The sequence below is a fragment of the Brassica oleracea genome, chromosome C5 (assembly GCF_000695525.1).
Source record: "Brassica oleracea var. oleracea cultivar TO1000 chromosome C5, BOL, whole genome shotgun sequence".
NCBI classification, from domain to species: Eukaryota; Viridiplantae; Streptophyta; class Magnoliopsida; order Brassicales; family Brassicaceae; genus Brassica; species Brassica oleracea.
In genome coordinates this window covers 23,161,280-23,186,602 of record NC_027752.1, presented here as the reverse complement: position 1 = coordinate 23,186,602, position 25,323 = coordinate 23,161,280, and the positions used below count along the sequence as shown (strand labels likewise).

Genomic DNA, 25,323 nt, shown 5'->3' with positions numbered 1-25,323 from the left:
CGGATGGGATCGTAGTGGATGTTTGGGTCTATGAGCGTTAGACACAATTTGTTTTTGTTCATGTTACATACAGCTCCTATTGTAGCTAGGAAGGATCTTCCAAGCAGAAGTGAAGAGTTCCAGTTAAGCTCGATGTCTAAGACATGAAATTCTACAGGGACAAGGGCATTACCAATCAGTACCTCCAGATCTCTTATGATGCCTCCGGATTGTTTCTCTGAAAGATCCACGAAGGTGAAGGATTCTGTTGAGGGTTCGATGGTCAACCCAAGCTGGTCCGCCATGATCCAAGGGAGGATACTAACCGATGCTCCTGTGTCACACATTGAATGGGGAAATTCAACACCCTTGACTATGCATGGTATTGCAAACTTCCCGGGATCACTCTTCTTCGTCAATGTGATCCTGTGTTTCATCTTTCCTCTGACTTGATGAAACATTCTCCTAATTTCCTCCTCAGTTACCTTTGTTTCTCTGAAGAACATCCATAACCGGTGTGTGAAGTAAGCTTCATCAAAAGGTTTTTCGATTGGGATTCTGAGGACTCGTTTAGTGAAACCATCCATCTCCTTATCGTTAGCTTCCCTCTTAAGGTTTTTAGGAATCTTCTCCTTCCTTTTCCTTAACCTTCTCCCTTCAGATTCTTGTTCCTCTTGAACATATTCTGTTGAACTATTTAAAGGGTTGGGTGTTGGTTCGGGTAGGTTTGCTAATGGTTTAGGTGGTGGTCTGAGTGCATTGATGTAATCATTATCGATTGAGGGTAACCGCACTCGGTATGTCAGAGGTGCCTGTCGATCGATGGGAGTTGTGTTGTGACGATCGATGTCGGACTCACTCTGTCGATCGATGGTTGAGTTAACCGATCGATCGATTTTTTCATAGAAAGGGGAGGGTGGGTGAGGATGCTTAGCTGCGAATTCTTCATGAGTTAGAATTCGAACCGCATTGCATTCGGTTGAATCGTCAGACGACGTCGATCGATGTCTGGAGTAATCCGTCCATCGATCTTCATCATGGTCTGTCGATCGATGCGAGTTCATCGACATCGGTCGACGCCATTGGGATCCGCCGAGACTCATAGAGCTTTCGACTTTGAAATCCCCTTCCTCAAGGTTTTCATTTCTCACCACTTGCCAGAATTCATCATCAATGATGGCATTTACGTGGTGTTTCCCTTTGTCGGCTCCTGCTTCTCTAGCAAAAGCTTCTTGCCTCTTAATAGTCTCGCCCGTCTGAATTACTTGGGTTTCAAGTTTTCTCACCTGAGTCCCTAAGGTCTCGATTTTGGTGTTCATATTGTTATAGGCAGAGTCTATCTTACCGTTGAAATCCACGGTGATTTGTTGTTGTCCCAACAGTACTCGATCAAGCATTTCTTCGATCTTGCTTTCCTGAGTCTGGGGTGGTGGATTTTGGTAGTAAGAGTTCGAGTAGCTTTTGTTGTTTTTGAAGGGTTTTTGAAATTGTGAATTAAGGTTTTTGAAATTGTGAACTTTGGTTGCTTCTTTGGCCATTTCCAAAGAAGTTTCTGTTTCCGCCCTGATTTCCAAATTTTTGGAATCCGGTACCTCTGATGTAGTTCACATCTTCTTCTCCTTCGGTATCTGCTACTTCTCCTTCAGCTGAACATACTTGCTTCTTAAGAAGTTCGTGCACCACATCTAACTTAGCTCTTACTTCGTCCATCTGTTCCTTCCCGATAGAGGCTACAGACTTCTTCCGTTCAGAGTCAGTGTTTTTGGTGCTGCTGCTGTTAGCAAGGTTTTCGATAAGTCTCACAGCTTCCAACGGGTTCCGAGTAGTAAAAAGTTTCCTTCACTCGCCGTATCAAGAGCCATTTGATACTGTAAGGCGAGACCTCGGAAGAAAGTGCTTTGCAGCTGCACTTCATTAAATCCGTGGTGTGGACAGTCTCGCTGGAAAAACCTAAATCTAATCCACGCATCTTTGAAGGACTCTCCAGCCTTCTGCGAGAATGTGGAAATTTTGTTCCGAAGTTCTTCAGCGCGCGCCTCATCGAAGAAGTTTCGTAAGAAAGCATTCTTGATGTCGCTCCAGGATGTTAAAAATCCTGTTGGTTGTTGCCTAAGCCAGTGCATCGCTTCTCCATTCAGCGTGTATCTGAAGAGCTTGCACAGCAGGTAATCTTCGGGGACTCCTTCCATCCGAATGGCAGAGATTAGATCCTCGAACCGTTCCAAATGGTCCATAGGATGCTCGTGCGGTAACCCAGAGTAGGGTATCTGCGACACGAGAGTGTAGCATTGAGGCTTCAGCTCAAAATTCTGCTTCTCGATCTCCGGAAGTCGAATCGCTGATCTGTTGGAATAGTACTCATCTGGGCGATTGTAGTCGGCCAGTGGTTTCGATCGAGCATCCTCATCTACAGGTTGAGCAGCTCCTGTAGCATCAGCATCAGGGATTACAGTCCCCTGAGCATCTAATTTCTGACCTGTTGCATTAGGCAGATGACCTGCCTGGTCATACAGGTTTTCGTTCTCATCCTGAGTTAGAATAATAATGTTTACCATTTTTGACCTCTACGGATGGTGCGTTCCAAATGAGCAGGATCGTCTGAGAACAGCAAGTCTTTCTCCTTGTTGCTTCTGGTACCGCTGGGCATGCACCTGAAAAGAGAAGAAAAAGAAAGATTATTACAAAAGGGGGTAAAGGAAAGAATAAGAACTAATAAAACTAAATCTAATGGTGATCAAAGCTCTCCGGCAACGACGCCAAATTTGATACCACTCAAATTACCCTAAGGAGTGTTACTCTCATCAAAAGAGGTTCAGATGTAGTATTTAGGGATCGAATCCACAAGGAGTTAGGGAACAATTAAATCTAGTGTTTATTAATTCTAAAGGTTGTAATGTTTTAAATAAAATAGCAATAGTAACTAGCGAGTAAATGATAAATGTAACTTAGGTTGGAAATGATATTAGATGCAGGACCACTATTCAGGTGTTGGAGATTATAATTCCTATAGATGCCTAACTGTTGCATGCATGATATATTAGAGCTCATTGACTTAACTCAGTGATCAGCTGTCGCATGTACCACTGGTTAACAGACTAGATCTTGTGTCTCACCGGTTAGATGCAGACACAAGAGAGTGTCGATCGATAGTCTATTAAGACGTGGACCGATACACTTTTGCCAACATCGATCGATTATCAATTGAGGATATCGATCGATGGGTTTTAGCCAGGCCTATGGGCGAGTATGAAAATGCTCTACTAAGATTCTAAATTGGCGGTTAGCCTCTCTAGCAAATCCTTGTATGATAGATAGATGTCAGGATGGGATAACAAGGGTGCTTGAATATGCAATCCTATGATCATGTTCTAGTTAGCTAGGCTAAAACAAGCAATGAGTACAAATCTATCATGAATATCACAACAAGGCAGATCTATAGTTTGGGGCTAATCCCACAAACCTATCTGAACCCTGGATCTAACAGTTGAACTACTCAGACATAGCAAAGCAATTCATATCAATGGGTAAATAGAAACTCATAGAATAGATGATAAAGAAATGAAACAAGGAGTTCCAATCACAAGTGATCTTCTCTCCCAAATGAAACTTGTAACAAAACTAGGTCTAGAAAAGAAAAGCTCTCCCTGCCGTCAAACACTTAGGCAGTATATATTCTACTAGGTTAAAAACTCGTCAGGGCATTTTGGTAATTTGGCTTGGCCTTGGTTTTTAAGTCTGCTGAATCCAAAATGTCGGGTCTGGTGTCTCGACATCGATCGACGGTACATGTGTACATCGATCGATATTGATCTTCATCTGTCGAGGCATTTCCTGATATCGATCGTCAGCACTGATGCGTATCGATCGATTATTCTTCCTCTCGTCGACCTTTGGTCAGCTCGGGTGAAATGTCCTCTATGCTCCAAAATGCTCCAAAGTCATAGCTTTACTCCGAAATGCACCTGAACCTGAAAACATACCTAGAAGAGTAGAAAACATAGATATATATATATAGTAAAATAGTAATATACCATGGATAAAAATGGGTCAAATCCAGGGTATATCACTATCAGACACATCTGTATCATCATCAACTCCAGCTTCTACTTGGCTCTGGCTTGATACACAAAGGCGTACAAAGTGTGTCTTAGCTAACTCGATCAAGTTCTGCACTTTTCTATCATTCGTGACTTGCATATGAGGAGTATCCGGAGCCATTTGCTGTAAAATGACGTCTGGTAAGGAACAAGTTAACACCACCTTCTCGATTTTCTTTTCTAAACCATAATCTCCTAGTGCCATTTCAAGAAGTTCACGTTGTGTACAACCATCCGGCACAAGACACATTCTCCCTCATTTTCGATTATTGACCACAAACTCCCACAAAGAGCCTTTCACCACCTATTCTCCGTATACAACAGGTATCTGAGCCATTTCTTGCAAAAAAATAATACAGGTTTACATAATCAGCGAAGAAATATTTCATGTTTCATAAAACTATAAACGAAGACTTACAAATACGTCTATACTTATTAGCTAACAACATAGTCAAATCAAATGAATTATACCTTCATAATTATAATAAATTTTCTTTTCAAAAGCACTCAAACCCATTAAGATTAACTAACACACATTGTCAAACAAAAAAAAACTAGAAAAAACTTAATGAATAATGCACAAATTCACATTTTTATAGATTTTTCTATGTAGACTTAAATATTCAGTCTACGAAGATGTAGATGTTCTTTTCAGTTTACCAAAGTAGACTGTCAAATAGGTCTACTCTTTGGGTTGGTTTTTGCAATTGCGAATTTTACGGGTTGCTTTCTATATTTGAAAAAAAAGTTGTGATTTTATACATGTAGACTTTCATTTCAGTCTACACTTTAAAAAGGTTAGCTTTTGCAATTGACCAGAAGTCATCCAAGATTTGACTTTCAGAACTATACTTCATATGCAGTCTACATGTTTGAATTTTTTTGAAAGAGGTTAGTTTTGCAATTGACCAAGTTTGACTTCCAATGAGTAGATTGAAATGAACGTCTACGGTTGTGTAGACTTCGTGTGAAGTCTACTCTAAAATCCGATGGGTTGGTTTTGCATTTGACCAAAATAAAAAAGTAGACTTTAGACGCAGTCTACACTTTTTTCTAAGATAAGAAGACTGCATACTAAGTCTACAATTTAATAAATTTTTGATTGCTTTTTTAACTTTTTGGTCAAACACAAAACTAACCTATTCAAAGAAGTCAAAATTTTGGTCAAATGCAAAACAGACCTTTTATAGACTACGTTGACAGTCTACAGTTTGTAGACTTCCGGTGAAGTCTACTTTGAAAAGTCAAAAGTTCAGTCAAATGAAAAACTAACCTCTTTTAGATAGACGTCCTGGTAAGTCTATCAAAAAATTTATTTTTTGTTGTCAAAGGTAAAGACGGAGACTGCTGGAGAAGTTTGCGTTAGGAAAAAAATTTGTTGGGTCAATTGCAAAACTAACCTGTGCGTTGATAAGTAGACTGCATCGTAAGTCTACACGTAGGCGTAGACATACAAAACAGTCTACTGTCGCGACACAGATCTGAAAAAGAACGAAAACCATGTAAATAGTTACCTTTTTCATGTGTAAAGTTCGTTTCCAACTGTTTCAACCGTCTAAACTCTAAATATGAGCAAAAAGAAGCATCTTTGACGATTCACTAACGAAGAAACTCGAAAATATGAAGTTTGTGATTATGAAAATGAAAGTTATAAGAGTTTTTTAGACAGAAATGTAGAGGAGATGAGAGGAAATGAAGTTTTTTTTTGTTTCGAATGAGAAAAAAAAAGTGGTTGAAAATTGAATTCTAGAGCTTTAGAGCAACATTATTGGGGGTTTCTTGCTCCTAGATTCTTAAAATACATGTATGTGTATGTATATATTATATATGCGTATGTAATTGCGGGGTTCTAAGCTTTTTGGTTAGGTTACCCGTAAAGGTTAGAACCCCGCAATTACATATGCATATATAATATATACATACACATATATGTATTTTAAGAACCTAGGAGCAAGAAACCCCAATAATGTTGCTCTTAGAGCTCAAAAATGGTGGTTCATGGTAGTTAGAAAAATTGATGATGATGACATTTTTGTAAATAAGAAGAAATGGTTAGGGTGTATTTGGTTTTTTGTTAATTTCGAAATTAGTAAAAAATTAAGTAAAAATGGGAATTTTGTGAATAATTCAAAAACATAGGGATAGTATGGAAAATTTAATGATGAATAGTAATGACAAAAAAAGGGTTGGTTTTAGGTTTGAGTTGAAAAAAAGGTTGGTTTTGAAAAACTCCCATTTTTTTTGGTCAATACATAAGGTATCTTTTTATTACAATCTTCATTTATCATCCATAGATATTATTCTTACTTGATAAAATGGTATTAAATTTTCTATTTCCCTTATATGTGTAATGGTTAATTGAAGTGTTTACAATTAAGTTCATCAAACTTAATGACACTTTTTAAAATTGGAAATACCAATATTTAGCTTTCTCAAATATTGTAATACATTTAATATTGGATATAATACCAAATTTTAATTTTTATATCCGATTGTACACAAAATTTAGGTATATAATTTAAAATAAATTACGTGTCTTAAACTTTTTTTACAAATTCTTTTTACGGTGTCATATATATATATACTTGGTATAAAATAAATGCATTTTATATGTAAATGCATATATGTCTGTAGGGCTGAGCAAAAAAAAAAAAAAACGAATCCGAAAAACCAAATCCGATCCAAAAAAATAGTACCCAACCCAACTTAAATTTATTAAATTTCTTAATGGGTTCAGAATTTTGGTATTTAAAAAACCGAACCCGATCCAAACTGAAGTATTTCGGGTATCCGAAATAGATATATATATATATATATATATATATATATATATATATATANTTTAAACTGTCCAAAATACTTGAAAATATATAAAAATAGTCAAAAGTAAATGTCTAGAATAGCCAAAATATACTCAAAACACCAAAGATATTTAAAATATCTATTGATTTTCTATCGAAAGATTCAAACCGACAAATTTATATATTAAGTTTAGGTATTACTAGGTGGACCGCCCGCACGCATGTGCGAGCATTAACATTAATATTAAATTGATAATTACATATTTACAACTATATAATACTTATGTTACATTTATATAGTTAATATGAAAGATTCGATGTTACATATTGATATTTATATTATGCTCATATGAACAAAGAATACATTAGAACGTTTAGAAAACGATCACATTAACATTAACCTTAAAACATCATAAAAATATAATTGAGCAAAAACAAATATTTCACTTATAACCCCAATAAAAAAAATCAGCCTTAAAATATAAAAGAGAGATTTGAATTACCTGAGATTTATTATCATTGGTTTCATTGTAACAGCATAGATGATTTACTGTTTCCTTCTCTAAGCATTGAGTCAGAAAAGAGGTAATTCTAACAAAAATATTTAAAGATGTAAACAATCTCCAAAAGATAACAAATTATATAATTGATAGGACAACACCAATGAGTTTTAAAGTTTTTAAAAAGCTTTGAGATTACCTTTGGCTCTCAGACGTACCGAAGAGGATCACGCACAATAAATAAATTGCATTTGATTAGCATACATATCTTATATTATATTCTTGATAAGTGATTTAACTTTATAAAAAAAAAGAATTACCATTTTCGAAAGGGATGATCAGTTTCTGGATAAACAGAGTCGTCTCTTTTTGTTAGTTGAATCACTACTGATGCAAAAATATAGATAGAGATACAACATGGAGAGGAAGAGAACAAAAATAAATGGAGAAGAAGAATCCTCCATAAAATTACCAGTAATGGTATTCCCGTCTATGAGTTACTTATTGATTATCATACATCTGCGCAAGATCATAAAAGTAAAATTTAAATTAGAACGATCAAAAACATATGAAAACTTAAAAGATAGATGGGTGAAACTAATGGGGGTGGCATGATATTTATATAGCAAATTAGTTTAAGTTTTTAAATGACCTAGGTTTCAAGAGAAGCAATGAGATGGAATATCCTCTAATAAATTTTAATTCAGCTATGAGATAAAATATCTTCTAATAAATTTTTAAAGATATTATGGTTATAATATATACATAGTTTTGGTAACTCAAATCTTGCTATATATATATATATATTTAAATATTGAATGCATGATATTAGGAAAGAAGATATCTCGTCAGTTGATTGCAACTGGTTTTTTGATAAAACAAATCCCACTGTAAGGATTTAAATAATAGGTAATAAGGAAAGAATAAAGAATTTTAACGTTAAAACCCCTCAACTAAGTTTGTTTTGGGTAAAACTCCCAAACTAAGTATTTAACGAAAAACTCTCTAAACTAACTTTATTTAATGAATTAAACTCTAACAGGTCATAATTACTATTAATATCAGTAAATCTTTAGTTTATGGGTTTCTATACTAAGTAAACATAGTTGAGGAATTTTACCATTAAAAATGAAAAAAATTTAAAATATTGTAATAGGAGGATAAATTTTCAAAATACATTTTATAAATTAATGTATAAGCTTCTATAAATGACTTAGAACCTCTTATAATAATTTAAAACGTCTGATTTTTATAAATGTATTTCTAATTTTATAAATGATTTATAAAGCATGCATTGAATTATTAGACATTAATAGTTATTATGATATGTTATATACAAATATGATTCTTTCTATACGAATATAAAATCATTATTAATTCACACAAACACTTTTTTATTATTTTATATAATTTATAAATATATATAAAAAAATTGATCGCATTATTACTCTTTCATAGTTTCAACAATTAGTTACCATAAATAATTATTTCTAATATTTTTAAATTATTTGGAAAGTGGTAATTGAATTATATTTTCATTTTAGATATAATTATAATAAATAAAATTAAAAAGCATCGGTCAATCAAATTATAACAATTTAAAGAGTTCATTTATGATCAACACGTAATTAAACATCATTTATGTGACTTCTCAATCAATATATAGTAGGATTTATATTTTTATAAACAATTTATAACACTATATAAATAATTTTAAAATTCTGATAAATTTATTATGTAAACAACGATAAATAATTTAAAAATCATATTAATAAACATGTTTGGTTTTTGCAATATTTAAAATAGTTATTATATAATTATATTCGAATACAATTCATCAAGTAGAGTATAAAACTATTATAATTATCTTATATAAAAATTCGTTCATTATACTTTATAGTTTATAAATATTAAAAGTAATAAATATAACATTATTAATCTTTTTATAATTTCGAGAATTAGTTGCCATAAATTGTTATTTGTAATATTCTTTAGATTATATGGCAAGTGATGTTAAATATTTTTAGACTTACCTTAAATTTTTAGATCTAATTTAAATAAATAAAAATTAAAAACAATCGACCAATCAAATTATAACAATTTTTTTGAAACTTCACGTATGAGCGACACGTCACCAAACCTCACTAAAGTGACTTCTCTTTTAATATATAGGGGGATGACGTATATTATTCAAATATATATGTAGTATATTATTTTGTTTATAGACTTTGAGAAGTTTAAAATATATAAGGAATTTTAAAAATTTTAAAATAATTTTAATGGGTTATCCAAACCTTCATATCCAAATCAAACCCGGATCGAAATTTAAAAATACTGAATAGGGCGGAAATTTTTGACTCCAAATTCTGAAACCCGAATAAATAGGAATCGAACCTGAATAGGTACCCGAACGCCCATCTATATATTTATGTAATAGATATTTTTATAAAGTGTTTCATCCCGCGCTTTGTATAACACTAATTATGAGAAAAAAAACAAATATCAATATATAAAAATGACCAATATCCGCGCGGTGAGCGGATCAATCTCTAGTAATAATTAAAGATAGAACAACATAAGTTAACTTTTCTATATTTTTCTACAATAAAATAAAACACCAACAATATATATTATATTTTATTAATAACAAAGACCTTAGGTTAGAACCGAGACATGCATATTCTACATTTGGATAGATAATAGAGAAGACTTTACAATATGAATTATAAATTTATAAAACGTATAAGATTATAGAGAACGTCTATTTTTATCCTTGTAAAAAGAGTTATAATATACATTCAAACAATTTTAGATTAACATATTCCAAATTATTTTTGGAAATCAATTTTTGTATATCAAAAGATGTAAAATAATCTCATGATGTAAAATAATTTTATGATGGCATTGTTTTTCATATTTTTTATTTAATATCATTTCTAATAATTATTTTCGTTATTATGTGGACAATTATGTCCAAAAATAACCAATTAATGCAAAAGTATAAAATGACAACATTCTCATTACGATCTATTTTTCCCATTTTTCCAATATTCTTTGGGACATAACGGATTATGGATACTGCAAATTTTCTGGATATCCGCTCCAGACTTGTATCCGCTCCAGACCTAATTTATAACTTTCCAGACTTGTATCCGCTCCAGACCTAATTTATAACTTTCTCATGTCAAATTCCCAAGTTGACTCCAAAAGTCAGTCTGTCTTTTTAACTTTTTAACTAGTGTAAAATCTTTATTTTTCATTTGCAGTTTGCTTTTGAGATTACAATTTTCAGTTAGTTAACTAGATTGTTTTTTAAGACTCAGCGAATACATGAGGGAAAATTGTAGTCCTATTCAACTGCGCCTGATCCACTCCACGCCCCTTTCAAGTTTGTAATGAGTATAAGAATACCCCGTACATTAAAAGGAGGAATATATCAGACAGAAGAAGAGAAAAAGGATGAATGCATCTTGTTTCTCTTTTTGCAATTGTTACTCGAAGAAATGACTTCATAAACCATAATGCAACAGTACATGTTCTTTCGGCATTATTGGGCAAGGCTATTCCCATGCTTGCTCGGGATAAAAGGCAAAACCAAAAGATATTATCTCTCTTGACTCTGCAGAGAACCAATCCTGTCTTGAAAGGATTTAACACAAGAAAAAACACAACCTGAGACGAGCGTATCAGTAGTGAGTAGTTGGAACCCTGGTGGTGGTTTTTTCTGGTAAGACATTGTCTGGAAGAATCAACTCGGCTGGAGTTTCACGGACAATCCCAAGCATTGAATCATAATCCTCATCCTTGCGTGCATATTTCTTCCTAAGCGCTCTCTCAACCTCGATCTCATCAAATGACTTTGAATTCTCTGCGGCATGAATATGTGCAAGATTGATGTAGTTCTCTGCTGACTTTGAGATATATGCTATCTCTTCATCTGTTAACTTCCTCATAAACTTAGCTGGATTCCCTCCCCAAACCTGCCACATGAATTGATGAACATATGTCTCCTTCAAATTATATATTCTCAGGTTGAATGTTGAATAAAGTAGTTCCTAGCAGTACAAGGAATCATCTTAATTCTTAATCGAACAGATTGAAACCACCTATTACTCCAGTCACCTTAGTTTCAGATTTAGAAAAATGAAATACGAGTATACGACTAGTAGGTCGAACTGAAGCTGGTCAAGCCTTAGCTAGAGGTCTACTTTAACTAGCTTAGGAACGAATGTAGCAGATTATCGCTACTGTTGCTTGGTTAGCTAGCACTTAGTGAGGGCGGAGTTTAATGAGGTGGTTTGGAAACTTTTAAGCTTTGGACAGCTTCTGGGTTCTAGACAACAAAACCTAGGCTTTTATTTTTGGTTCTGGTTACTTGTTGATTCAATGGTCGTAATTCACTTTAGAGAGACAAAGAAAACGTAGTAGAAAGTAAACTACAAGAAAAAGGGAAGAGAAATAAACCTCTCCAGAAGGAATTCGCGTGTTCTCTTTGACAATAGAACCAGCAGCAACCATGGCATGCGTCTCAACCACCACACCATCGAGTAGTGTAGCTCCCATACCAACAAATGCGTCATCCTCAACAGTACACCCATGTATGACAGCACTATGACCTGCTCGGTTTCATGTTTGCAGACATATTGTTTCATGAAACAGATATACCAAAGCTGATAAGTCACTTGTTAAGGTTTACCTACTGTGACGTTGTCCCCAATCGTAGTAGGTAAAAACTTCCCACCAAGGTTGGTTTTTGCAACATGTACAAGGGAATTATCTTGGATATTCGTCCCGGATCCAACACTGATGTTATTCACGTCACCTCGAAGAACACAGCCATACCAAATAGAGGAGCCTTTCCCGATTTGAACGTCACCAATAACAGAGGCACTTGGAGCCACGAACACATCCTTATCCACCAATGGAGATTTATCAAACACATTCATCAACGTCCGATGCCTCGATACTGGAATATAACAAACAAGCAAACAAAAATTAAAAACAAGATCAATCCGACCAGATAGTTCTTGGATCACCATACGGATTGGATCTAGGGTTTGAATGTGGCTTACGGTGTTCTTCGAAGCGGTGGCTCCCTTGAAGAAGAGAACCGACACGATCAAGAGCTTGGCCAGAGCCACGGATCCACTTTCCCACTGTGTAAATTGCTCGTCCTAGGGTTCCCATTTTCGATTACCACAGACAAGGGAGCGAAAAGAGAGAAGCAGCGGATTTATGGACGCGTTGATTTTGTTTTGTTGAACCGAAGATAATCGAGATTAACCGAAGCGACTCATTAACTTGAAATCGAACCAAACTCATTAATTTGAAATCGAACCAAATTTTATACCTGAACCTTGCACAACGGTTTAAACCAAATCAGTCGAACGCATAAACCAAAATTTATCATTAAAAATTATATAAGAAAATACCATAAGAATATCCCAACTAAAGTTCTTTAACAATTTTAAGGCTTCTAATGTTAAGAAGCGTTCCACCCTGCACCGCAGTTAACAGTAACAAAAATCTCTACATATACTATATATCTATACGTTTTTATAACTGTTAAAACCGTACTGCAGTTAAACCGCTTTGTCCCGCACCGCTCAAACCGCAGTTACCATTCGGAACCTAATACTCAAACCTTTTTTTTGCTATCCAGTTTAATACACAAACTAATTATTTTGCTCATTTTAGTATAGTTTGAGTACTAAAATGGGCATAGTTTAAATTAATGTATTAAAATGAGGAAAATAATTACTTAGGGTACTAAACATGGTAAAAAAGAATTTGGATATTAAAAAGGTTCCCGAAATTTATTTGGGGTATTTTAATGAAATATTCCAAAATATAATAAGAAGTTAAAATATTTATTTAGTTTTCGGTAGTTTTATTGTTTTAATGATATATAAAAAAAAATTATTTTTAAACAAATATATTTATGTAACCGATAAATTAAATAACGTATCACACTTTTATTATTTTAAATTATTTTTTCGAGGTACTTTACACTCTTGGCCCACTTATGTTTACCTAGGTTTTGATTGTGGTTTAAATTAGCTCTAGAGGCTTTAACTTATTTCTAATGTATTTCAAAGTAATATTTTACGGATTAGACTTCAAGCTTTCTATAGTTCTAAAAGCATTCTTTAAAAATCTTAAAGCTAAAATAACCAATTTTACCTTTTAACGTTATCTATTTTTCCAAAGTCATAATATGAAACTTTTAACTATTTCTAAAGCCACTTTTACTTTTTTTTTTTAAGTTAAAATTTTCAACAGTCAAACTAAGATTTTGATAGGGGTTTAAATTTTAATGGCTTTAGAAGGTTTAACTCGGACCTTACAGTAGAGTCCCTCATTGACTCTACCTCGCGTACTTGGAATTCAGACGCAATTCGGGCTTTGGTGGACCCTCAGGATGCGAAACTTATAGAAAGTATTTCCCTAAGCAGGACTCAGCGGGTTGATAGAGATGGATGGCACTTTACAAAAAATGGAAAATATACGGTCAAATCAGGATATCAGGTAGAGCGGATTTATCCAGATAGAGAAAGAGTACCAATACTGATTGGTCCCACAGTGGATGTATTGAAGGCTTTCTGCTGGAAAATACGGTGTTCGCCAAAGCTAAAACATTTCCTATGGCAACTAGTGACAGGGTGTATAGGAGTGCGGAAGAATTTACAAGCAAGGGGGATTCAAGGGGATATTTGTTGTGCAAGATGTGGAGCTCCTGAGGAATCAATAAATCATGTGTTTTTTGAATGCCCTCCAGCTCTCCAAGTTTGGGCTCTTTCGAAGATACCATCAAATCCAACTATTTTCCCAACAAGTTCTCTCTTCACAAACATGGATCATCTATTCTGGAGAGTTTTACCACAGATGGAGGATCACCAGTTTGTATGGATACTATGGTACATCTGGAAAGCTAGGAATAATAAAGTTTTCAGCAATTTGGATATGGACCCTATGGATACGCTTAAATTGGCGGAAACAGAATCGACATTGTGGGCTGAGGCACAAGTTGTGAATGACCAGAGGATGCCACCACCAATAATAGATATGATATTGCCGTCGATCCCAGGAAGATGGTGTTTCACAGATGGCTCGTGGAAAGAGGGGGTTACTTTTTCAGGGCAAGGTTGGCTTAGTACTTTGGAAGGTTTTAATGGATTGTTGGGGGCGAGGAATGTTCGGGCTAGTCTTTCGCCTCTTCATGCGGAGATGGAAGCGCTACTATGGGCAATGGAATGTATGAGGAATTTACGTCAATTTCAGGTCACGTTTGCAACAGATTGTTCTCAATTGGTGAAGATGGTTTCGAAACCAGACGAATGGCCAGCTTTTGCAAATTATTTGGATGATATCAAGATCCTGAAAGAGAGTTTCTCCCGATCAGAGCTTATCTATGTACCACGAACGTACAATTCAAAGGCGGATAGTCTAGCACGCAGTGCTAGAAAGCAATCGTCTTTCGTCGTTCACATGGATGAAGATTACCCGGTTTGGTTTACAGAGTCAGTATGAGTCTGTATTGTTGATGACAAAAAAAAAAAAAAGAAGGTTTAACTTATTTTAAAGACAAATTTTATCAAGGGAAATTGCAGTAGGTAGCTACTAAAACAGTTTTTATTCGGTATATGGACATTGTACTGTGTATTTTTTAATAATACCAAATTTAGCCATGCATAGCCGGTCACACTTAAGGCTCTGACACAAGCGTTTTTTTTGTTTTAAACACGCAAAGACATTTATGGTGAAAAGACGTGAAATGTTAGCTTTTAGTACTTTCAAGGTATGCAAAGAACAAGAGAGTTCCTCTCATTATTTATCTCTCTTGATCTTTCACATTCCTCACATTCTCTTCTTTTTGCTAATAAAGAGTGAAGTTATCTTTAGGTAAATCGATCTAACGGGTTCACGGAGTGGTCAACTTCCTATCAGCGGATCAGAATATTCGGAGATGGAGTTGCCGAATATGATGTTTGCTGATGGCGAAGAACCAGTTGGGGTCAGAGTGTTAACGTATCTGTAACGGCCCAATTTCCAGCCCAGTCACTTCGGCCCATCAGAGCCCGTTAGTGTTGAGGGAAGCCCTTGGTGAGTCCAATATATAAACCATTATTGCCATTATTTTATTCCTCAGAAACCCTAAGCGTTGTAACTCTACAGAGATTGAGCCATCACTCACACCTAAGATCGTACCGCCGCCACCACCACGTCTAGAGCCAAGATCGACCAGTTCACCGCCGATCCCAGCCGAAGGTAACCAGAAATCGCCTTTCCGATTTGTTTTTAAAACGGCCATTCATTCAATCGATCATAACTCACTAACCGTTTGGAATCTCGTGATTTTAAGACCACCATCGTGATCGTGACGTCGAGACGAGTCCGGACCAGGAAGATCAGCTAGAGAGTCGCCCAGACGCGCCGTCACGCGCAGCTTTTGTCATGCGGTGTTCTGCGCGTGTATCTCACGCGCCACCGCCACCTGACGCGCCACCGCCACCTGCCGTTGTCCGTCGCCGCTGTTGATTCTGGTAAGCCGCCGCTCTTTTACCTCCACCGGTGACCACCACCGGTGCTCGGCCGGGGACTCGGCAACTCGGCCGAGTCGACTCTGTGAGTCAACGCGGATCCGGTCAATCGGTTAGGTTAATTGATTTCGGTTTGGTTTAGGTTAACCGGTTATTTATTAAATCGATTTCTGGTTTAAATTAATTGAATTGGTTAAGTTAAACCGGCGGTTAATATTGATTTAATTTCGGTTACGGAAAACCTATTTGGTCTAATTGAAATTGATTTTGGTTTGGCTAAATCGATTGGTTCAATTAGATTTCAATTGGTCAAGGGTTGACCGGCTTGGGTCAGAGTTGACCGGTTGACCTTTGACCAGCGGGTTGACTTTTTGACCAAATCGCCGGTTACCCGTTTTTAACTGTTCGAAGGGCGTTCTGACTCAATTTTTTGCCCCGATTTCAGTTTTGGAGTCTGTTTGAGCTGTTGGAGTTCATAGCTACTACTTTTCCATGTTGCTAAGGTGAGAGTCTTTTTCGAATTTCTTTTACACGGCTTAGGACCTCGAATAAGTATAATTTATTTCTAATGTGTTTTCGTTTGTGTGAAATCGAGTCTGTTATTGCTTGTTTAGTTTTTAGGTTCTTTGCTTAAACCGGAACTACGGTGTTAGAGGATTCAACAATGATTGTTTTCATTTAAAATTGGTGGATAAAAATAGTTGTTTTATTAGGAGTTATATGATTGTTTGAGATGGATACAGAGACGGACTTCTGTATGCCGGATTGTATGGAGGTTACGGTCAGCTATAATCGACCGGTTGACGCGTAACCCAGGAGGTCGATAAATCGTCTACTGGCGTGTGTGTATGAACCGAGCACATTTTCGGTGGTGTTTGGCCTGTTAGTGGGCAGCGGGTGTGCACCTCGCTAGGACTGTTGTGTGATCTTTGGGTACTTTAGGTACCGTGTTTGTAACGTGTTAGGATTAAATTATATTTATTCGGAGTGCTCCGTCCGGGTCCATGGACTTCGGGTTTAGAATCCCATACCTCACTGGGTAACTTCCCCGTTACTCACTCCTCATTTGCCCCTTGCAAGTGAGGCTGACGAGTAGGAGATTGATCGGACAGTTGGTGCTTTTAGGCGTTTTCCTTTATTTTATTTCTCAGACTTATATATATTATTTCGACGATTATTTCATTATTTCGACTATGGGATTTATGGATTTATTTCGGTATTTATATGAAAGTCGACTTTCAGACCTTTTTACGGATTTGAGATATAAGTTGTTGATTAGTAGCACGCCGGGCTCTAGTGTTAAAGAGACGGGTGTTACAATTTGGTATCAGAGCGGGGTTGTGTCTCGGCCCTGACCCGGGACGCCGGTTAGGGAACCTGATTTAAAAAAAAAAAAAATTTAAAGTTTTCAACGGTTTTCAAAACTTAGAAGCACATTTCTGTTTGGTTATTTTTCAGTAATCGTTAATGTTGCGATTTAACAAAAATTAATCGTTTCGTCCATTCTCTTTTCAGATGCCGCCAAAAAGAGGAACTAAGCGTACTCGCACCATTAGGGTTAGAGCTGATGCTCGTGAAGTTGTGGATGGGCAGGGTGCTGCAGATGGTGTTCAAGCAGAGGGTGTGCAGCCTGCAGCCCCACAGTTTGATCAGGCTGCGCTCATGCAGATGGTTCAGCAGGCAGCTACCCAGGCTGCTCAAGCTGCTATTCAGCAGGTTACGCAGGAGGCTGCTCGTGTAGCTGTACAAGAAGCTGCCCATGTAGCAGAACAGGAGGTTGCCCGTTAGTTGGCTGCTGCTCAGCAGATCCCACCGCAGCAGATTCCCCCTCAGAAGATCCCACCACAGCAGATTCCACCGCAGCAGATCCCACCTCAGCAGATTCCACCGTGGCAGATTCCACCTCAGGTTCATGTGCACGGGGTTCCAGGACAACAGTTCCCTCAGGGTTTGCAGCAACCACCACCACCTCCACCTTTACCGGTCTACCGTGTCTATGATGAGAGGTTTTACAGACTCACGACTCAGATGCGGAACATGGATATGGAGCATTTTGGGGGAATAGTGGATGCTACAGTTGTACATGATTGGAAGCTTGGTCTGCAACGGAAATTGGAGATTATTGAGTGCCCACCAGAGGTTTCACTTAGGTTGGCTATGCAGTACCTACGTGGAGATGCACTTGTGTGGTGGGAAGGAGTACGATTGGGGCATCGTGGGCCTGACCCGCTTACCTTTGCTGACTTTATCCGCGAGTTCGATAGGAAGTACTTTCCAAAAGAAGCTATGGATAGGAAGAAGAGTGATTTCGAACATGTGAGCAAGGGTGACATGTCCATCAGGGAGTATGAGGTGGAGTTCAATCGACTTTGCAGGTTTACAGGAGATGGCATTACTGGAAGACTGATCAGGAAGTTTTTGGGTGGGATGCGAGTCGAGATTCGCAACAGATGTCGTATCGTCACTTACCACAGGTTGGGAGATTTGGTGGAGAAAGCGGCTGAGCAGGGAGCAGGTTTGGCAGAGGAACAAAAACTCCTCAAATCAGCTCAGCCTAAGTCTGGGAAGAATGCAGAGTCTCAGAAGAAGGCAAGGGATCAGCCCGAGAGACCCAAGTGTACTCAATGTCTTCGCTATCATTTTGGAGAGTGTTTGAAGTGTAATAAGTGCGGGCGATTCGGTCACCTCGAAAGATTCTGTAGGAGTCAGAGAGTTGTCGCGACTCCATCATCTTAGGTAGCACCGACAGCTATAGTGGTTGCATCAGGAGCCTGCTTCACTTGTGGCCAGCATGGGCATTTCTCCAGGAACTGCCTAACTAATGGGCCTACAGCAAAGCGTCAAGCCGTCACTCCACGTGTGTATGCCCTAGGAGAGGCCAATGGAGCTGAGCCGACAGTCGGTACGTATCTTTGCCACACTCTTTTCTCTTGAGTGCTATTTGGGTTGTGATTATTACGTATAGATAAAAAAAATTATGTGTAGGATCGGTTTATGTGGGAGGTGAGGTAGCTCACACTCTTTTTGATACATGAGCTTCTCACAGCTTCGTGAGTTTGTGACTAGTCAAGTCTTGGCCTTTTCAGGGTGTCTTTGAGCCAAAGACCAAGCAAGTTCGGACAGCCGGCACAGAGAGAATTGAAGCCACTGGTGTGCATCGAGATGTACCTGTCTTACTTGGAGGGTTCGTTTTCACCGGAGACCTAGCAGAAATGGAGCTAGATTACTACGACGTTATACTTGGGATGGATTGGCTGTCACGGCATCGAGTGGTGTTAGATTGCCCGGAGGCAAGGGTTCATATCCTTAGAGAAGAGGGGAAGATCACATTCCAGTGTGTTCAAGCTCACCGAGGAATTTCTATTATCTCCATGATGCATGCTGAGGATTTATTGGAGAGAGGAGCTTAGGGGTTGCTGGCGACTATTTCGATGGTTAAGAACGACGGACACCACGAGTTGCAGGACATTCCGGTGGTTGAGGAGTTCGAGGATGTATTTGAGGCCTTAAAAGGGCCACCACCAGCGAGAGGAGATGCTCTCACTATTGAGTTGGAACCAGGGACAGCACTGGTTTCACGGGCCCCATACCGACTAGCGCCAGCAGAGATGGCTGAACTAAACAAACAATTAGAGGAGCTATTGGGTAAGGGTTTCATCAGACCCAGTACTTCACCGTGGGGAGCACCAGTATTGTTTGTGAAGAAGAAAGATGGGAGTTTCAGGCTTTGTATTGATTACAGAGGTCTAAACAAGGTGACCATCAAGAATAAGTATCCACTTCCGCGTATTGATGAGTTGTTGGATCAGCTACAGGGAGCTTCATGGTTTTCTAAGATTGACTTGGCATCAGGTTATCACCAGATTGCGATAGCAGGGGAGGATGTGCGGAAGACGGCCTTCCGTACACGCTATGGACATTACGAGTTTGTGGTGATGCCATTTGGGTTGACGAATGCACCTGCAGCGTTCATGAAACTTATGAATGATGTTTTTTTGCGAGTACTTAGATAAGTGTGTAATCGTCTTCATCGACGATATTCTGATTTATTCTCGGAGCAGAGAAGAGTATGCTGAGCATTTACGGATTGTGTTGGAGAAGCTCAGGGAGCATAAGCTATTTGCTATGTTGAGTAAGTGTAGCTTCTGGTAGAGAAAGATTGGATTTTTGGGTCATGTGGTTTCTGAGGCAGGAGTTATTGTAGATCCAGAGAAGATTATCGCAATTACAGAGTGGCCGACACCTAAGAGTGCTACAGAGATCTGCAGTTTTCTGGGTTTAGCAGGTTATTACAGGAAATTCGTCAAGGGATTTGCTAGTATCGCCAAACCGATGACCCAGTTGACAGGCAAAGATGTTAAGTTTGTGTGGACAGAAGAGTGCTCGAAGAGTCTCACAAAACTGAAGCGACAACTCACGGACACACCAGTTTTGGTACTACCGAGGCCAGGGATACCTTATGAGGTTTACACAGGTGCGTCAGGTACTGGTTTGGGTTGTGTGTTGATGCAGGATGGTCATGTTATTGCTTATGCATCACGACAGTTGAGGCCTCACGAGGTCAACTACCCTACTCATGATTTGGAGTTAGCAGCAGTTGTTTTTGCGCTAAAAATCTGGAGGTCATATCTGTATGGAGAGAAAGTTCAGATCCTCACTGATCACCAAAGTCTTAAGTATATCTTTACTCAAGCGGACTTGAATTTGAGAGAGCGTAGATGGATGGAGTTGTTAGCGGATTACAATTTGGATATTACCTATCATCCAGGTAAGGCCAACCATGTGGCAAACGCCTTGAGTACACGCAGGAGTGATGTTTCAGGAACCAAGGAGGTTCAGGAGTTGACTGGAACAATTGCTAGTCTCAGATTGTGTGCAATCACTTCAGATGAGGAGACAGCTGGTCTTGATGCTTTGGAACAAGCAGATTTACTATAGAGGATACGCAGGGTTCAGGATGATGATGAGGCTTTGGTTAAGCAGATTGAGATCGAGAGTATTGGATATCACACAACTTTGAGCGGGATGTACATGTACCGGAACCGAGTTTGTGTGCTAGTTGATAAACTGCTACGAAAGGAAATTTTACAGCAAGCACACAACTCACGTTTTTCTATCCACCCAGGGAACACCAAGATGTACAGAGATTTGAAGCGTTTTTACCATTGGACTGGTATGAAGAAAGATGTTGCTACATTTGTATCGCAGTGTCAGACATGTCAGATGGTTAAGGCTGAACATCAAGTGCCTAGCGGATTATTGCAGACCCTACCATTGCCAGAGTGGAAATGGGATATGGTGACTATGGATTTTGTGACTGGACTCCCGACAACCTTAGGTGGGAGGAATGCTATTTGGGTGATTATGGATAGACTCACCAAGTCTGCTAATTTCATAACGATTAAGAAAACAGATGGAGCTGATCAGTTGGCGCAGATTTACCTTAGAGATATTGTGAGGTTGCATGGAGTTCCTGTCAGCATTGTATCGGATCGAGATACAAAGTTTACATCTGCTTTTTTGAGGGCCTTTCAGAAGGCGCGTGGGACAAAAGTCCATATGAGTACAGCTTATCATCCGCAGACAGATGGACAGTCAGAGAGGACTATTCAGACTTTGGAAGATATGCTTAGGGCTTGTGTTTTGGATTGGGAAGGAAACTGGGGAAAATATCTACCTTTAGCGGAGTTTGCATACAACAACAGCTATCATTCGAGTATTGAAATGGCACCATATGAGGCGCTTTATGGTAGGTCTTGTCGTACACCACTTTGCTGGACAGAAGTGGGGGAGCGACGAGACTTAGAACCTGCAATGGTTCAGAAGACAGTAGAACAGGTGGAGATGCTCAAGTCTCGGCTTAAGGAAGCTCATGACCGACAGAAGAGTTATGCAGATAAGCGCCGTAAGGATTTAGAATTTCAGGTGGTTGACCTGGTATATCTAAAAATGAGGACATTTCTGGGAGGATCTAAGACTCGAAAGCTAAAGAAGCTTAAACTGAGATTCATGGGCCCGTACCCTATTTTGGAGCGGATAGGAGCAGTTGCTTACAGATTGGGGCTATCAGCAGAGTTATCAGACGTCCATGATGTGTTTCATGTGTCAGTTTTGAGGAAAGTTGTGAGAGAGCCAGAACTCATTCTGCAACAGCCACCAAGTGACCTTGGTAAAAATTTGTCTACACTTTGTCAGCCAGTACAGATTTTGGATCGGCAAGTGAAAGCGGTTCATGGCATGATGACTAGTTTTGTCAGAGTTTGTTGGGAGAGAGATGGGATCCATGAGGAGACCTGGGAGACCGAGACTCAGATGAGGATTGATTATCCAGGGCTTTTTGAGGATGGTATTGGACAGTTGGTTCAGTAGCCGAATTCGGGGTCGAATTCTTTACTAGTGGGGGAGAATTGTAACGACCCAATTTCCAGCCCAGTCAATTCGGCCCGTCAGAGCCCGTTAGTGTTGCAGGAAGCCCTTGGTGAGTCCAATATATAAACCATTATTGCCATTATTTTATTCCTCAGAAACCCTAAGCGTTGTAACTCTACAGAGATTGAGCCGTCACTCACACCTGAGATCGTACCGCCGCCACCACCACGTCCAGAGCCGAGATCGACCAGTTCACCGCCGATCCCAGCCCAAGGTAACCGGAAATCACCTTTCCGATTTGTTTTTAAAACGTCCGTTCATTCAATCAATCATAACTCACTAACCGTTTGGAATCTCGTGATTTTAAGACCACATCGTTATCGTGACGTGAGTCCGGACCAGGAAAATCAGCCGGAGATTCGCCCAGACGCGCCGTCACGCGCAGCTTTTGTTCCGCGGCGTTCCGCGCGTGTATCTCACGCGCCACCGCCACCCGCCGTTGTCCGTCACCGCCGTTGATTCTGGTAAGCCGCCGCTCTTTTACCTCCGCCGGTGACCACCGCCGGTGACTCAGCCGGTGACTCGGCAACTCGGCCGAGTCGACTCGGTGAGTCAACGCGGATCCGGTCAACCTGTTAGGTTAATTGATTTTGGTTTGGTTTAGGTTAACCGGTTATTTATTAAATCGATTTCTGGTTTAAATTAATTGAATTGGTTAAGTTAAACCGGCGGTTAAAATTGATTTAATTTTGGTTACGGAAAACTGATTTGGTCTAATTGAAATTGATTTTAGTTTGGGTAAATCGATTGGTTCAATTCGATTTCAATTAGTCAAGGGTTGACCGGCTTGGGTCAGAGTTGACCGGGTTGACCTTTGACCACCAGGTTGACTTTTTGACCAAATCGCCGGTTACCCGTTTTTAACTGTTCGAAGGGCGTTCTGACTCAATTTTTCCTGTTTGAGCAGTTGGAGTTAATAGCTACTACTTTTCCACGTTGCTAAGGTGAGGGTCTTTTCTCGAATTTCTCTTACACGGCTTAGGACCTCGAATAAGTATAATTTATTTCTAATGTGTTTCCGTCTGTGTGAAATCGAGTCTGTTATTGCTTGTTTAGTTTTTAGGTTCTTTGCTTAAACCGGAACAAGAGTGTTAGAGGATTCAACAATCATTGTTTTCATTTAAAATTGGTGAATAAAAACAGTTTTTTTATTAGGAGTTATATGATTGTTTGAGATGGATACAGAGACGGACTTCTGTATGCCGGATTGTATGGAGGTTACGGTCAGCTATAGTCGACCGGTTGACGCGTAACCCAGGAGCTCGATAAATCGTCTACGGGCGTGTGTGTATGAACCAAGCACATTTTCTGTGGTGTTTGGCCTGTTAGTGGGCAGCGGGTGTGCACCTCGCTAGGACTGTTGTGTGATCTTTGGGTACTTTAGGTACCGTGTTTGTAACGTGTTAGGATTAAATTATATTTATTCGGAGTGCTCCGTCCGGGTCCATGGACTTCGGGTTTAGTATCCCTTACCTCACTGGGTAACTTCCCTGTTACTCACCCCTCATTTGCCCATTGCAGGTGAGGCTGACGAGTAGGAGATTGATCGGACAGCTGGTGCTTTTAGGTGTTTTCCTTTATTTTATTTCTCAGACTTATATCTATTATTTCGACGATTATTTCAGTATTTCGACTATGGGATTTGTTGATTTATTTCAGTATTTATATGAAAGTCGACTTTCAGACCTTTTTACGGATTTGAGATATAAGCTGTTGATTAGTAGCACGCCGGGCTCGAGTGTTAAAGAGACGGGTGTTACAGTATCAGTCATCTTGGTCCATCAATACCATCCTCAACGACCTTCACGAAGATGAGATCCAATATTTACGCTCAACTCCTTTCAGTAAGATCGTTGAAATTGCGGAGAACCTAGCTTTTTCTGGGAGATTTGCGAGATTTATGCTTTCTAAGAAGTTAAAAGTTGAATAAATCCATGAGGCTTGGTTTCGGTTTGCTGGGAAACTGATACGATTTTCTTTGCGAGAATTTGCTATTGTGACAGGTCTTCCTTGTGGCGAAATCCCTGCTAAACCGAAGATGAAGAAGAAGCTAACAGTTAAAGATAAACCATATTGGGTCGACCTGTTTGGTTTTGTCGAAGATTTGAGTGTCTCAAGAGCTCCGAAGATGCTGCGAAAAAATATTGTGACTGATAAAGATATCCGGATCAAGTCTCCTATCTCGCAATTTTCTCCTCTGTTTTTCTTTCGACAAATTTGAAGATGAAGATGCCTAAAGAACATGCAGAGCTATTGGGAGATCTGGAAGATTTTTTGGCTTTTCCCTGGGGTCGTTTGGCATTCGACATGCTTATGAGTAGTATAAAGAAAAGAGATGAGATTTCACTATCTCAAAATACCATGGCCCTTAATGTTGTGGAAAGACACACGGCGCAGCGGAATGTCACGGTCGTGTTCCCCTCACCTTGTGCGAACCTGTGAGGAAAATACTTTGACGATGGCAAGATATCAAAGTTGCGATAACTAAATGAGACACACAATTTTTACGTGGAAAACCTCCTCGATGTGAGAAGGAAAAACCACGGGACCGTAGTCCACTCAAAAATCCACTATATAAATGGTATGAGTACAACCACGTCCTCCCTGTTCAACAGCCTGAACAGAACAGAGAGTCTAGCTACAAATAGCTATCTCCAACACAAACAACAACAACAAGAGAGCAACACAAAGCTTCAAAACCGGCAGCAACCAAACGACCTCAGCTCACAAAGATTCCGGCTTCCAGAAACTAATCCAACCGTACAAATCCAAGATAAACAAGTCGAAAATACATCTGCAAAATTTCAGCTCAAGAAGAGAAGATCTCACCGTTGGATTTACCAAACACCCAAGACTGCTCTGCTGAAGAACTATGGCGACCAGCTTCAAGAAAACCCAGACAACAGAAGATCCAACCGTTGAAATCCAAATCCCTTCGGTGAACCTCTAACCCACTGACTGAAGAAGCTTCCCACAA

General features: G+C 38.8%; 2 protein-coding genes across 2 annotated transcripts; one reads left to right on the top strand and one right to left on the bottom strand.

The window, feature by feature from the left end:
* Window positions 1-10,613: 10,613 nt before the first annotated feature.
* On the bottom strand, window positions 10,614-12,678 carry LOC106295165 (gamma carbonic anhydrase 2, mitochondrial-like). The gene is made up of 4 exons (XM_013730992.1): window positions 12,450-12,678; window positions 12,074-12,343; window positions 11,842-11,993; window positions 10,614-11,357 (listed from the first exon to the last, which is right to left on the bottom strand). Exons 1-4 carry the CDS (start codon window positions 12,562-12,564, stop codon window positions 11,064-11,066), a joined length of 831 nt encoding a protein of 276 aa, XP_013586446.1. The 5' UTR covers window positions 12,565-12,678; the 3' UTR covers window positions 10,614-11,063.
* A 4,754-nt stretch (window positions 12,679-17,432) lies between these two features.
* LOC106344807 lies at window positions 17,433-19,327 on the top strand. Its single transcript, XM_013784116.1, has 5 exons — window positions 17,433-17,678; window positions 17,724-18,506; window positions 18,654-18,819; window positions 18,903-18,925; window positions 19,004-19,327. Exons 1-5 carry the CDS (start codon window positions 17,433-17,435, stop codon window positions 19,325-19,327), a joined length of 1,542 nt encoding a protein of 513 aa, XP_013639570.1.
* The last annotated feature ends 5,996 nt before the right edge of the window (window positions 19,328-25,323 follow it).

Excerpts from the sequence above, each read along its gene's own strand:
- LOC106295165 (XM_013730992.1), bottom strand. The coding sequence starts at position 12,564 with ATGGGAACCCTAGGACGAGCAATTTACACAGTGGGAAAGTGGATCCGT. Across the intron at positions 12,344-12,449 it reads CCACCGCTTCGAAGAACACC|TATCGAGGCATCGGACGTTG; the intron begins GTAAGCCACATT and ends GTTATATTCCAG. Across the intron at positions 11,358-11,841 it reads CGCGAATTCCTTCTGGAGAG|GTTTGGGGAGGGAATCCAGC; the intron begins GTTTATTTCTCT and ends TTCATGTGGCAG.
- LOC106344807 (XM_013784116.1), top strand. The coding sequence starts at position 17,433 with ATGCCGCCAAAAAGAGGAACTAAGCGTACTCGCACCATTAGGGTTAGA. Across the intron at positions 18,507-18,653 it reads ATGCAGAGTCTCAGAAGAAG|GTAGCACCGACAGCTATAGT; the intron begins GCAAGGGATCAG and ends CCATCATCTTAG. Across the intron at positions 18,820-18,902 it reads TGGAGCTGAGCCGACAGTCG|GATCGGTTTATGTGGGAGGT; the intron begins GTACGTATCTTT and ends AATTATGTGTAG.